The sequence below is a fragment of the Cuculus canorus genome, chromosome 13, assembly GCF_017976375.1.
Source record: "Cuculus canorus isolate bCucCan1 chromosome 13, bCucCan1.pri, whole genome shotgun sequence".
In the NCBI taxonomy this organism is placed as follows: Eukaryota; Metazoa; Chordata; class Aves; order Cuculiformes; family Cuculidae; genus Cuculus; species Cuculus canorus.
Genome location: NC_071413.1, coordinates 822,501 through 835,512, shown reverse-complemented (window position 1 = coordinate 835,512; position 13,012 = coordinate 822,501). Strand labels below are relative to the sequence as shown.

Here is a 13,012-nt window from a genome sequence, read left to right as displayed (position 1 = left end):
CAGGTGACAACCTTTGCGGATTCAATCATGCTCTAGCATCTTACTTCAAAATTTCCCATCTCAGAGCAAGATTGCATCATGAACTCCCCCTGCCTCACAGGGCAGGGATGGAAAAACTCTACTTTTCCCCCCTGCACAATGCAAGTTTCTGAAAACGAGCGCTCCGGTAAGGCTGAAACCATAGAACACGATTCCTTTATGGATCTCTGATGATAAACATGGGTTTGGTTACTCCGTTACCACACCAAGAATTACTCCTGCTCCTTCAGGAAGGACACAGCCCCTTCCTCCTTGCGAATCGTTACCATAAAGCGGGATAATCAACAAATACCACCTTATCCTCAGCTACGTGGAGCAGCTCCCATTGATTTACGACGCGGAACGCCGGCAGGATGGATCCAGCCACGAGTCTCTTTTTTTTCAAACGTTATTTTCACAAGACTGTCGTAAAACACCAGGAGCCACCTCACCTGGCTCCGGGCTCCTTCACTAAAAATGTTGTACAACTTGCAGGAATTCATCCCAATATTAGTTATTAACAACCCCGAGCCGGCATTTGCATTTTTATAACCTCGTTACTTAGAAGTGAAACAGGAGAAGGCGAGACTTGGCGATAGCGTTGCCCGCACGCTTTAATCCCAGCCTGAGCTTTTGATGCTCGAGAGCACCTTGTGATGCTGTAACTAACCTCAAACCTGGAGCAGCAGGAGGGCAACAAACCCCCGAATACCGCGATGTCATGCTTTACAGGCACACTCTCGGCAACAGCATGAATGAAGGGAAAAAAAAACCCCGTTGCCTAGGAAACGCTCCAGTCTTGGTAATTATTACTGTAACTGTCTGCACACCCCACCTATAACAGAAATGAATAATAAATTAGCAGCACTGACTGGCAGCTCTCCGGAGCCGCTGCTGCTCAGCGCTGCTGCCTGCCGGCATGCGCCGGGACCTGCAGCCCCGCATGGGAGAACGGCCACGCAAACGGGCACAGAATGCGGTGGGTGCAACCGAAAACAGCGGAGCCCCCACGCACAGCACCACGCAAAGACCGGGGGGGCTGCCCGCACCCCAGCCCTGGGACCTCCACAGCCGCCTCCTGCCCAGCGCCTTCCATCAGTTAAACTTGACCGTCAACAAGGATGCGTCCAGGGTTGCCTCACTCGCCATGCGGTGCGAGAGGACTCCTCTTCTAAGACGAGTTTGTTTAGAAATTAGAACGCTTGGAGTGATTTACTGGATTTGATTTAAAAGACACAGCGGGAGTTGGCAAAATTCACATATCATGGGGTTAATGTGGGTTAGAATGGAGCTATTTGTAATACAAAAATATTGCATACCAAATACACACATCTGATTTCTTTTAATCCCAGCTCATTTTTTGCAACATAAATCACTTTGTTAAAATGAACAGCTAAAACAGCTGGGTTAGACACTCTCGAAACATGCAAAAATCTGCTGCTTTAGATGCTCTTAGTGAGCAATGAGAACTGCTGAGTGCAACCAGTCTCACAGGAGTGAAGGAAATAAACCCAGTTTACCTCCAGGCATGTGTCCCAGGCTCTGCTGACCACACCAGGCCCTCGGCCAGCGGCACAGACCCGGCTGCACTCACCACACAACATCCACTGCCTTCTCCTTCAGCTTCTTCAGACAGGCTTTTCCCAGCTTCAGAGGGGAAACATCCCCCTCCCACAACCTCTTCCCTGGGTAGAGGCAGGTGCCCAACTTACTTGTGGCCAATTAAAGAAGATTAAGGAGTCAAATTTGCCTCCCAATGAGGGATGGCAGCAGAGCAGGGAATTTGCAGTGCATAATTGATGCAATCAGAGCCCTGTGAAGGGCTGTGTGGGGCAGCTGTGGGCAAGGGGGCACAGCAGGGCAGGGCTGCGCTCGACGCCGCTCTCATTCTGACTGTGTATCCGCAGCTTTCAGCGGATTCAGCCAAAGCCGCTTCCCAAACCCAACCAGCGCTCAGCAGCGGCAGACGCAGCTTTGCTAATATGGCTGTAGGCTGCATGAAATATGCTCGTCCCTTCATCATCTTTTTGCCTCGTCCCTTCTAAAAGCACCAGGACCAAAGACATTTTGTGTGGTAATGGCCTTCCTCAGTGTTTTCTGTTGCTGCATTTCCAGCTGCATGTGAAGTCATCCCTGGATGCCCTTCCAGCTGGTGCTGCCTGCCCTTGCCTGATGGGCTGCAGACCCCGGGACAGAGCTCCTTCCACTCCTCCTGTGCCACCCTGCTGACCCGCTGCCAAAGCCGCCCCGGCCCCAGCCAGGCCACATCCCTCCTGGGGAGGACACGCAAAATCTCAGGAAACATCAGGAAGACCCAACACTCCCTTTGTCAGCCCCATGCCCAGAGCCCGCGGCAGCGCTCCCCTGCAGACGAGGAGCCCTTCCAGCAGCAGCAGCAGCAGGACAAGCCATCAAGGAGTTTCAGAAATCGATTAAGCTCTACCCTTACTATTATTTAAGTGAATAAAATCTCTAATTGCAGCACTGGGGGCAAAAAAACACTGACAGTGACAGATTAACTTACTATCAGGAACCCCACTTGCCTCAGCTTCGGGGTGGCATAGCTTCATCCGGGTATTTGCTTTAGTTGGTGGCCATTGCATCCAGTTGCTGGCTTGGGCGTTGTGCAAGAAGCAGACTTTTAAGTCCTCGCTGAGATGAGCCTCCCCAGATGAGGTTTTCACCCTTTACCTGCTCTGATAGCTTTATTTTTCAGTTTAGCATTTGCACTCTTCAGAAACCCTGCAGCTGCCTCTTCCTGCTGCAGGCACCGCACGGCGAACCCAGAGGTAGAGGCCCAGTGAAGAGACCAAGGATGAAGGACTGTTCCAGACTGGAAACCCTCAGACATAAAATACGTGGCAAAAAGGGCACAGGTACATCCAGGCTCGCTGTTAGGGAAAACACTTCTGCTCAGTTTTGAGCATGTGGTTAAATCCATTCTTCCTGGCCAAATCTCTGAGACACGAGCACGTGCCAGAGCACATTCCTGAGTAAGGATGCTCCCCTGAACCCAGGCCATAATTCATTGTAAACCCAAGGTGCATTTATCCTACTTTTTCCCATGAGCAGGGAGGCGAAAAAAGGAGAGGGGAGAAAAAAAGAAAACAAGCAAAGAATTAATTTGGATTTGAAGCTGATCTATGGTGACAAGGGGCATTTGGTTTTGTTGGAGTAACTAGAAGTGGGAAGTATTTCAGAAGATATCTAAATAAATCTTTTTAAAGGGTTTTTCTCTCTCTCTCTCTCTCTTTCTCTCCTTTTCCCTCTAATTACCCATGTCTGGCAGTCTTGGATCTCAACCCCTTGTTATTTAAAATACATATTCATGGAACTATATTTTACAGTTGCACTGTTCTGGTTACAAAATAGCTTCTACTTTTCTAGGACATAATTTCATTTTGTTTAGCCAAGAATTCATTAAAGAAGCTATAAATAACCTCCTTTAAATATTTAGCCGTGAATAGAGGGTGGACTGGCATTGATGGCTTATTTTAGTACTAATGCAATATGCTTTAAAAAAAACCACATCTGAGCATGAATCAAGTTAATCATTAACACTTTCAACGTGATTCTCGAGTTCTGCTTGGAACCAGGCGGTCCCCTCCTTGCCGGCAAGCGTGGGGCGCGGGAGGGCTGCACATCTTTCCCTGCGGTTCTTCCTTCCGCCACCGCCGGGCTGCTCTGCGCCGAGGGCAGACGAGGCCTCAGCGGGCTGCTCCCCTCCGCAGCGACCTCAGCTACTCCCTCCCAAAGTCCACCAGCACCTTCTGCCCATGCGCCCACGCTGCTTTCCCGACACAGAGCAGAGAGCAGCAGCGCTACAGGGAGCGCAGCCTTCTCCAAAAGTCACCTTAGAAAAAGAAGTCCCAACACCTCCCACTCATTTTTAAGTACAGAGAAAGAAATATCGGAAAAGGGGGAGCTGGCGATTCAGGTCAATGCATGAAGCTGTGCTATCAGCTAATCTGTTGTGATCGGAGAGCAAAGGACAGAAGCAAGAGGATCGCTTCTTGGGGAAGGTGAGGAAATGGCATTAGCTGTTGCCCTGCTCCTCCAGGATGGCCACGGTTTGGAGACGCCGGTGCTGGTGGCTCGCAGATGGTGGGTTTGCAAAGCCGCCCAACTGCAGCCAAAAGCAAAACCTTTCTTAAGTCTTGCAGGCCTTCTTGCCTCAGGCTGAGGATTGATGACATCAGCAGGGGAGCAACACCAGTTTAAAGTACTCCAGCTCCCCCTGCCCTCTGCCAAGAGCATGCCCTGTCCTTGCTCAATGCATTACCCTCCTCTCCACACCAACACTCGTGGAGAGGAGATGAGGAAACTCACCAGCTTCAAAACACCACGCACAAATACAGACAGGAACGCCCGAACTCACACACAGCATCGTGGGGTTTTAAACCCAGCTCTGTCACCTGTTATCATTCAAGGACGGCCCCAACAAGGGAGGGGAAGGCGAGAGGAGACGGGAGTTGCTGGGCTCCAACTCGGGCAGCCGGGGCTGCTCTCCACCAAGAGAAATCACAGAACTGTTCCTCAAGCGCTGCAGTGCCACTGCGTTTTGAAATAAAGTTGAAGCATGAAGACATTTTCCCTTACTGCTGACTCCCTCTGGGCACTCCCAAGACAATTACTGTTCTCCAAGTATACAAAAGAACGAGATTTTGTAATCGGAGTCTGAGTTTATGCTTCTCTCCTTAAGAGCATTCAATTTCCATGGGCACTCATTAGCAGGAGGTTAAAACACAAAGGCAGAAGAGAATGGACTGCTTTTCTGTCCATGTGGTAGTGAGCACTTTAAGCCAGAATTGCAAGTTCAAAATAAAAACCTCTCCATGTTGTTTCCAAATTAGTAGTAAAGCAACAAAAAACACACAACTTCCACAGCCTTTTTACTGAAAATTTAATTTTACAAAATACCCTTTTCCATCAAAGAAACTTCCCTGCAATGTACATGAACCCAGCGTTTTATAGATCTGTACAGCGAGAAACCAGAGAGGCTTGAAAGAAGGAAAAAACCTTGTGGCAGACACCTAGTTGCAAAACCTACAACAATGTGAATACAAGTGAGTCTTAAAATGCTAAAGCAAGTAATGTGATATAATTGGTGAATCTATTTGAAATGTGAAAAGTTTCCTTAAAATGGTCCATATGGTACGGAGAACATCACAGCTGGCACCAAACTGCCTGTATTTAGGTTTAAACACAAAAACAATGTATGTAAGGAACAGTTTGGGAGAAAGAACCCAAGTGCTGCTGTCATAAGGCAAACATATACAAAGGTGCTGACAGCAGACAGGGAAAGGGACAAGGTGAGATGAGGAACACTCAGGAGTTCCAACACTGAACTTCTTTTAATGTTGCCTATAAAAGTTTAGATAATTGATGCCAAATTAAGACAGGATACCCTTTTGGTGAGGTGTAACACATCCAGCTTTACCTCATCCCAACAGATGCAAATCAGGCCAGAGAACTCTGCCAGCGAGCAGGACCTAGGTAGTCTGCTGCATTCTGGCAGCTTTGAATTTGGAGATCCTCTTTGTAGGTTCTTCTGGTGCCTCGGACAAAACCTCCTCGGATTTTCGCTCCAGAATGGTGGGCAGGACAGGGTGAGCCATGACTGGGTGTGGCGTGAAGGACGGAGACAAAGGCTCCTTTTCTACTACGGTTCCGGAAAATGCCTGCAACAGAAGAGAATGTTCAGAATGAGCTCATAAAATGCAAATGGGAAGCGATGCCCATAAGGTCATTACCCTATATTAGCCTGATTAGGATTGTTATTTCTTTTAATCAAAAGTAAAGAAATATCTTTAAATCAATCACTGTTCCTTGCATAAGTAACCGAATTGTAATTAACCTCAAAATAGCGCATCTTCATAGATGACTGAATGGAAGGTGGTGTCTTAAAAGTACTACTTAACCGCATTCCTACCACATAACTGATCTAAAAATCTGCTTCCTTGCTGACACACGCTCAAGAAAGATCCCAGCTGATGGAACACGTAGCTGTGTTTGGGGCAAGAGACGGAGAGACTCTGCAAAGTTGGACGATGTCGGCATATCCACCACACATCATAGTTTATGACTTAATATCTTCTAACTGCATCGAGCTGACAGCCTGCACACAAACTGGTGAGCACGTATTCTGTTTGTTCTTTTCGCTTTACCAAATATGATCAAAAAATGGCAAAAGCAATTTATACTTAAGAGAACGGCACACTTGGTTCCAACCACTTCTCTATAAAAGGTCGAATAAAAACATTTAATGTTTAAAAATGATCATTTATATGCAGCCAATTACATGACTTAATCCTTTGTAACTTTGCTAAGAAATGACCATGATTCTTGGAAAAATTGGAAAAAAAAGCAACTCAGAACTACTTTTCATAAACACATTTAAGAACAAATCACCCTACTATGTATTGAAAACAGAAACACCAGGATGCCTAAGGCCAAGGGGAAGCAGTTTACATCCAAGGTCTGATGCTCACACTAGGCACAAAGGAATGCACACCAGATTTATTGACCACGCTTGGTTCTGCTTTTTCATAACTCCGTTACCAAGAAAAACAGCACAACAAACTGGCCATTCCTTTCTTGCAGAACTTGCAAAAAAAGCAGTGTTTTTTTAATTTCTGCTCCAATAGCCAAATTCTGCCTAAAGCTGTGCCTGCACAAAACCACTGTGCTCCAACAGCACTCCTGTTGCCAAGAACAGGTAAACAAAATGACCAGCTGGAGCGATGGGCCAAAGTCAATTGCGTGAGGTTGAACAAGGCGAAGTGCTGGGTCCCGCACTTGGGACACAACAACCCCATGCAACGCTCCAGGCTTGGGGAGGAGTAGCTGGAAAGCTGCCCCGACGAAAAGGATCCGAGGGTGCTGGTTAACAGCAGCTGAACACAAGCCAGCAGTGGCCCGGGTGGCCAAAAAGGCCACCAGCATCCTGTCTTGCATCAGCCACGGGGTGGTCAGGAGGAGCAGGGAAGGGATTGCCCACCTGGACTCAGTGCTGGTGAGGCCGCACATTAAATCCTGGGTTCAATTTTGGGCCCCTCACTCCAAGAAAGACATTGAGGGGCTGAAGCATGTCCGGAGAAGCAAATAGAGCTGGGAAAGGGTCTGGAGCCCATCGGTTCTGGGAGCGGATGAGAAAGCTGGGGTTGTTCAGTCTGGAGAAGAGGGGGAGGTAAGACCTCATGGCTCTCTGCAGCTCCCGGAAAAGAGGTTGTGGTGAGGGGTGTTGGCCTCTTCTCCCAGGTAACGAGTGATAGGATGAGAAGAAATGGCCTCAAGTTGCGCCAGGGGAGTTTTAGATTGTATATCAGGAAAAATTTCTTTACTGAAGGTGGTGAAGTATTGAAGGAGGCTGCTCAGGGCAGTGGTGGAGTCTCCATCTCTGGAGATACTAAACAAACACGTAGACATGGTGCTTTGGGTATGGTTTAGTAGGCACGGTGGGGTTGGGCCGACAGTTGGACTGGATAAGCTTAGAGGTCTTTTCTAATTTTATTGATTCTATTCTATGATTCTAAAATAAAACTGATGAGGATCAAGGCAAAATTAGAAATAAAAAGAAAAGAAATTAGTGCATTGGAAGTGGTAATGGGGTAATAATGTGTTTCAAACACCCACAAAACCACCCAGCAGCAAAGCAGCAGTACTGAAGAAGGCAGGTCCACCTGGAGCGTTTCACTCACTCTCCTTCAGGTACTTAGAAAATACATTTTACTGTGGAGAACAACATTCAGAACACGGACTGATGGGTAACACCTAAGGTGTACCCAGGTGTTCTATAAAAATATAGCAAATATATTCCAGAAAGTAGGCACTGTGAAGTGCTAACTCTACAGATGGATCTTCCACCATGGATCTTCACACCCTGCCCAGATTCGTCTGGAGCCGTTTGTGTGAAAAATGAGGATAAACAATAGCTTTTATGAGGAATTTATTTCTTGTCAGAAATATTTTTTCTAAAAATAGTGTTTTCTTTGAACTTGCCCATTGCATTGGGAACTACGGAAAACTCAGTTTCATCTACGTTTGATAGAGTCAGTGCAAGTTCTTACAAAACAGAAATGAGGAATACTCCATGCCATGAATCCAAAGCAGTGGTCATAATTAATTCTTGTACTCACTAAAGAACTGTACATTTTCCCCTTATGTCCTTCTTTTATCAGGAAGCCCTGAACTTTCCAAATGTGGGAAAACAGATTTGTTTGGGATTGCTAATGACCCTAGTCTGGAACAGGACGGTAGAGGTGTAATGCGTCCTTCCACAGGGCAATTCCCCTGCCTTTGGCAAGTCCAAACCACAAGTCAGCTTATACTTGTGTGGTTTACAACTTAAAACCACCACCTGGAAATGGGCTGCCCAGTCACTGCACAGCTCTGGTTACTGGGAATCAACTCTTCCCTCTCACCTACTCTGAAGCACAGATGTGTCTCTGTTTTTTTAAATGCTGCTCTCTATCCTGCAGTGACATTTTCAGGATGACCAGCAGACGTGACACTGGTCGCAGCAACCCTGGCAAGGGACTCCTCGGTTAGATCTTCACAGAAGAGTGCTGGAGGAAGCCACCGGCCTCATCCCCTCCCCTCGGTCCTGAGGAGGCCTATGACAGCTCGTCACCTGCAGACATCCCGCTGAAAAAAACTAGGTACGAGCTCAAAAATTATTTTAAAGAAATCACATTGATTGTATAGGCAACTAAAGTCGTTAGATTTCTCATTTTTATCCCTGCCAACAATCAATAATTAATTAAAAACTGTACCTCAGTTGTCCCTGAAGAGGGAGGAAGCTTTTTTGGTAGCTGCTGTCGCCCCTCCTCCTCCTCCTCCTCCTCCTCCAGCAGGCCTTCGCTGTTGTCACTCTGAGTAGCTTCATCACAGCTAATACTCCTCTGAACTCCTCGTCTGTCATCAAACTCAGCAGCACTGTTCTCGCTGGTATCACTACAAACACTGTTCTCTCTGCTTCGAGACTTCAGAATTGATTTACGAGGGACATATTCTCCATTCACAACATCAACAAAGACTCTGCAAAGGAAAATGTTAGCTTTAATAAACCATTTCGGGATCAGATGACAAATTTACAGTGATCTTGCTTTGTCTTTTGTACAAATTAATTATGATGTGCTTTCCCAACTTTTTCGCTGCAGAACTACAGCGCTGCACCTTTAGAGGCATTTTATTTACCAGCATAGGAGGATCAGTTCTGCAGAGCAAACACTGTCAAGCCTTTTATTCGAGCACGAAGTTGGTTCACCCTTTCAGCAGAAAACATACAGTGCTTCAAAAAGTGTGAGACAACAGAACAGTGTGAGCTACAAAAAGTTAGGAAAAAGGTAAACTAAATGATTATCAGGGTTGTTTCTGTAAAGAGAAACAGAAGATCACAACGATGGAAGGTTTTCCAGAATTCAGTCTTGTGAAATGTGGAATATATAAACAAATTCATCGCTTATGGAACGGATGAAGGTTGTTCCTGACAAGGGCCATACTCTGCTGCCTTCAGCTAAAAAATAAATAAATCGATTTAAAAAATCAGCTTTTAAGATCAGATCAACACAAAGACACTTTTTAAGTCTTCACAGACTCTAAACTCTAAAGAGGCCTCTTCTGACAGTTTGTGCTCCATTCCTATGACTTGAAGATGTCAAGGGTGGGTGGAGGAGACAGAGTGGCATTGGGAGACAGAGCCAATTTTACCAAACCAGAAAGGAGGAGGGCAATGACTGGACGAGTTTGAAGGGCGTTACTTGTTTAACAGCTTTATTCACCAGGCACTCACAGGAACACTTCTACATATCTGCGGAAGATGGAGGTCCTCCACGAAGCTCAAGGAGAGCACCACGACAGAACCCTTCATCTCACCTTCAGCCCCAGCAACCAACACCACGGGACAGGTTTTAACTTCTCACACTTCGTGACACATTTTTTAAGATATTTAAGTGCCTGAATACAGTTCCTTTTTTTTTAAGATATTTAAGTGCACCGACAAAGAAATGCAGTGATTTTCACAAGCATTAATCGACCAATCCAACAGGTGTCTGTGTTCATCTTTACAAACCCAAACACTGTTCTGAACTCTCCCACCATCTCAGTTCAGTATTTATCGATACAGTCCTCTAAGGCAAACATTGTTTTTCAAGTGTTCCACATGGGAGCATTTTTTACAGAAAATAGAGACAGTGATGGACTAAGGTCGGGGGGGAGAGAATGCAAGAGGAACTATGCAAAGACCTGAGACTATTTGGAAGATACTGGAAGGAAGAGACAAACCCCAGCGATCAGTAACTGGGGAAGAAGGAGCATTACAAGCAATAGATCTGGGCAGTTATGTCTGAAAACAAACACAGAAGCAAATGACATGGAACCAACCGGAATATATAACAAACTGCCACATTCCTTCATGGGGATGATCTCTCCTGGCAAATTTACCTCCGTTTCAGAAGCTCAGAAAAAGTCCTAAGTGATGACTTGCTCCTTAGAAAAGGAACTTTTAAGCTCAGAAATATTTTATGGATATGAAAGCATGGCAACCAGGCAGAAGCCACAAACTTTCGTTTTAAGTAGTAAATTCAGTTCCAGCTGTTTCTTTCAGGAAACAGCAGCTCGGTTTCACACTCCAGGTGGACAGAAATGAAAAGAGAAGGTCTGCTAAGGGGAAAGCTCACACGCCAATGCTATAAATTACACACCGGTAAATGTCTGCTGGGGTTTTGATGTTAGGCAGTTCTGGAGTCGCATGACCGTTGCCATTGCTGTTCTTCCTTTTACGCTTGGCCTCTTCTTTCTTTTCACTGAATTTCAAAGTAGTATTTTTTCCTGTGTTTATTCTTACCTGGAAATTGAACACAAATGACAGTCTAGACCATAAAATCAACAATCACCAGGCTGCAGATCAACCGCCTTCTGACATTCTCCTATCCAAGCCACCGGCGACTACAAAGCCATAAGTTAAACAAATGTATGAATGGTAACATTCATAGTGTGAACTGTTTATTCTTTACCACTTGCACTAGCTGGGGTATTTCTTTGCACTAATGTGCATAGATTTTGCATTTAACACATGACAATCTGCTTATCCAAACCCTGCTCAATAGCTCAGCTGTTCAACAGTCAGTTTTAAGTTAAGTAAAAAGTCACTTTAAGAACTCCTAGACAGGACACTAGCTTTTATGGAAGCTGGAAGCCAGAACTGCAAGGTATACATTTGAAGATAATTTTTAATATCATATTTGAAACTGCAGGATTTAAACCATTTCAAGCATCCCAAAAAAATCCAAATAAATGTCATCTACAGTTAGCACTTTACATTATCTACATGATCTAAAATTCTCTGTTTTAGACATGGTATATATATTTTGCACAAGCTCTTGAGAGAAAGATCAAAATAATAAAGTACAAACCCTTTTAGGTTCAACAGTGTGAGAGAAAAAAATAGTTGGAACAGAATTATCTCCAACATCTACGTCATCTTCGTCATCACTGTGATAATAAGTAGAGCCATTGACTTGGCCACCAAACAAGTCTGAATTTGTTACTTCTTTATGGAAGTTGCCCTGAGTAATACAGTCTTCTGCTGTATACGTCCCGTTCAGATCTCTTCTCTTATCTTCCTTCTCCTCTTCAGAGGAGGTCGTGTCTTCTCCAGTTGTCTCAGCCGTATCAGGCATTCTATGAAATGAAAATTATTGAAGTGAACTGAGGCAATTCGTACTCTTGAGCAATGCAGTCACATACAACAACAAACAAGCCTGTGCAGAAGTTTCTTCCCCCAGGTACTCTATTCCACAGCCAGACTGTGGAACCTTTATTATACTCCGGAAGACTATCTCCTGTCCACGTCAATGGGAAACACCAAAACTGGTGAATAAGTTACGTCTTGCTTAATGATCAGAACAGATCTAAGGACACAATTAAACGCTGAATATGTAACTCCTGTGTTACAAACATACGGAGCCTCCTGGCCTGTAGGAAATGGATTTTACTTTCCCCTTTTCTGTCATCTTAAAGGAAAAGCACTGCCATGCTGGGCCGCCATGGTGGCCCAGGTGCAGGGTTCAGCACCCTTGGCCCTGCAGCACACACTTTGTTCGTGTTCCGCCCTTGTTCCACCAGTCAGAATTCCCCTGCAACCAGTCATCAGTGGTTTGCACTTATGGCAAGATCCTCTCACCCACACCTTCCTGAAGCTTCCCGAACCCAACCCTGACAGCACTAAGGCAGTGCTGTACCTGTCCAGTTCACCCAGGAGCTCTTCTTGTCTCTCGAGCTCTTCCAAGCGGGCCCACAGCTCCTCCTCTGACTGGAAACGGCCCGTTGATTTTGTATCACTTCCATTTGCTGCAAAATCTACCTCAAAAAAGTTTGATACTTTTGGCTTTGAATGAGGTTTGTGAGCAGTTCTGTATTTTCCTGTGTAACAAAAAATAAGATGTGATTACTAAAGGAATTGACAAAAAAAAAAAAAAAAAAAAACAAAAAACACTGGGAGGGAACCACAAAGGAATTATGAAATATGGACAGAACATTTTCCATTTCAAATGACTGTTTAACTGTTTGCATGAAACTGCCAACGAACCAGAGCAGCAGCACAGGATAACCGGCTCCGGATGTTACCGGAATACCGAGGAAAAGCAGAGATGATTATTCCCAAAGCAGGAGACCCTGAGCCTAGGATGGTTTTGTTACATCGTGGCATATTTTACCTCTTCTGCGAAACACTGGACTTGCTCTGACAGAGACCAACACATGAACGTGACATTTGCTCACCATCCCATTAACAGCCCATGTTATTAACTGGGAAAACAAACTCACTTTGTACTTTAGCTCATTTTGGACAAAGTCACCTAGATTTAGAGAGCACAGTCTTTTTGGTTTGGATTGTATTTTTTTAAATTTACAATGAAGATCATTAAAAATGATCTCCAGAGCCACTGGGGAAATTGGACCAAGATCCACCTATTATGAATCACTCATTTCGGTG

The 13,012-nt window shown here is 45.2% G+C and overlaps 1 protein-coding gene across 2 annotated transcripts in view; it reads right to left on the bottom strand.

Annotated features, from left to right (window-relative positions):
• Positions 1-4,889: 4,889 nt before the first annotated feature.
• URI1 (URI1 prefoldin like chaperone) overlaps positions 4,890-13,012 on the bottom strand; it is a 40,459-nt gene continuing 32,336 nt past the window's right edge. For both annotated transcript variants that reach the window (XM_054079109.1, XM_054079108.1), the window contains exons 7-11: positions 12,261-12,441; positions 11,433-11,700; positions 10,722-10,864; positions 8,793-9,057; positions 4,890-5,699 (exon numbers count right to left, since the gene is read on the bottom strand). In XM_054079109.1, coding sequence (XP_053935084.1) covers positions 5,511-5,699; positions 8,793-9,057; positions 10,722-10,864; positions 11,433-11,700; positions 12,261-12,441 — 1,046 coding nt within the window. In that variant the 3' untranslated portion in view covers positions 4,890-5,510. The remainder of the gene's footprint in view (positions 5,700-8,792; positions 9,058-10,721; positions 10,865-11,432; positions 11,701-12,260; positions 12,442-13,012) is intronic.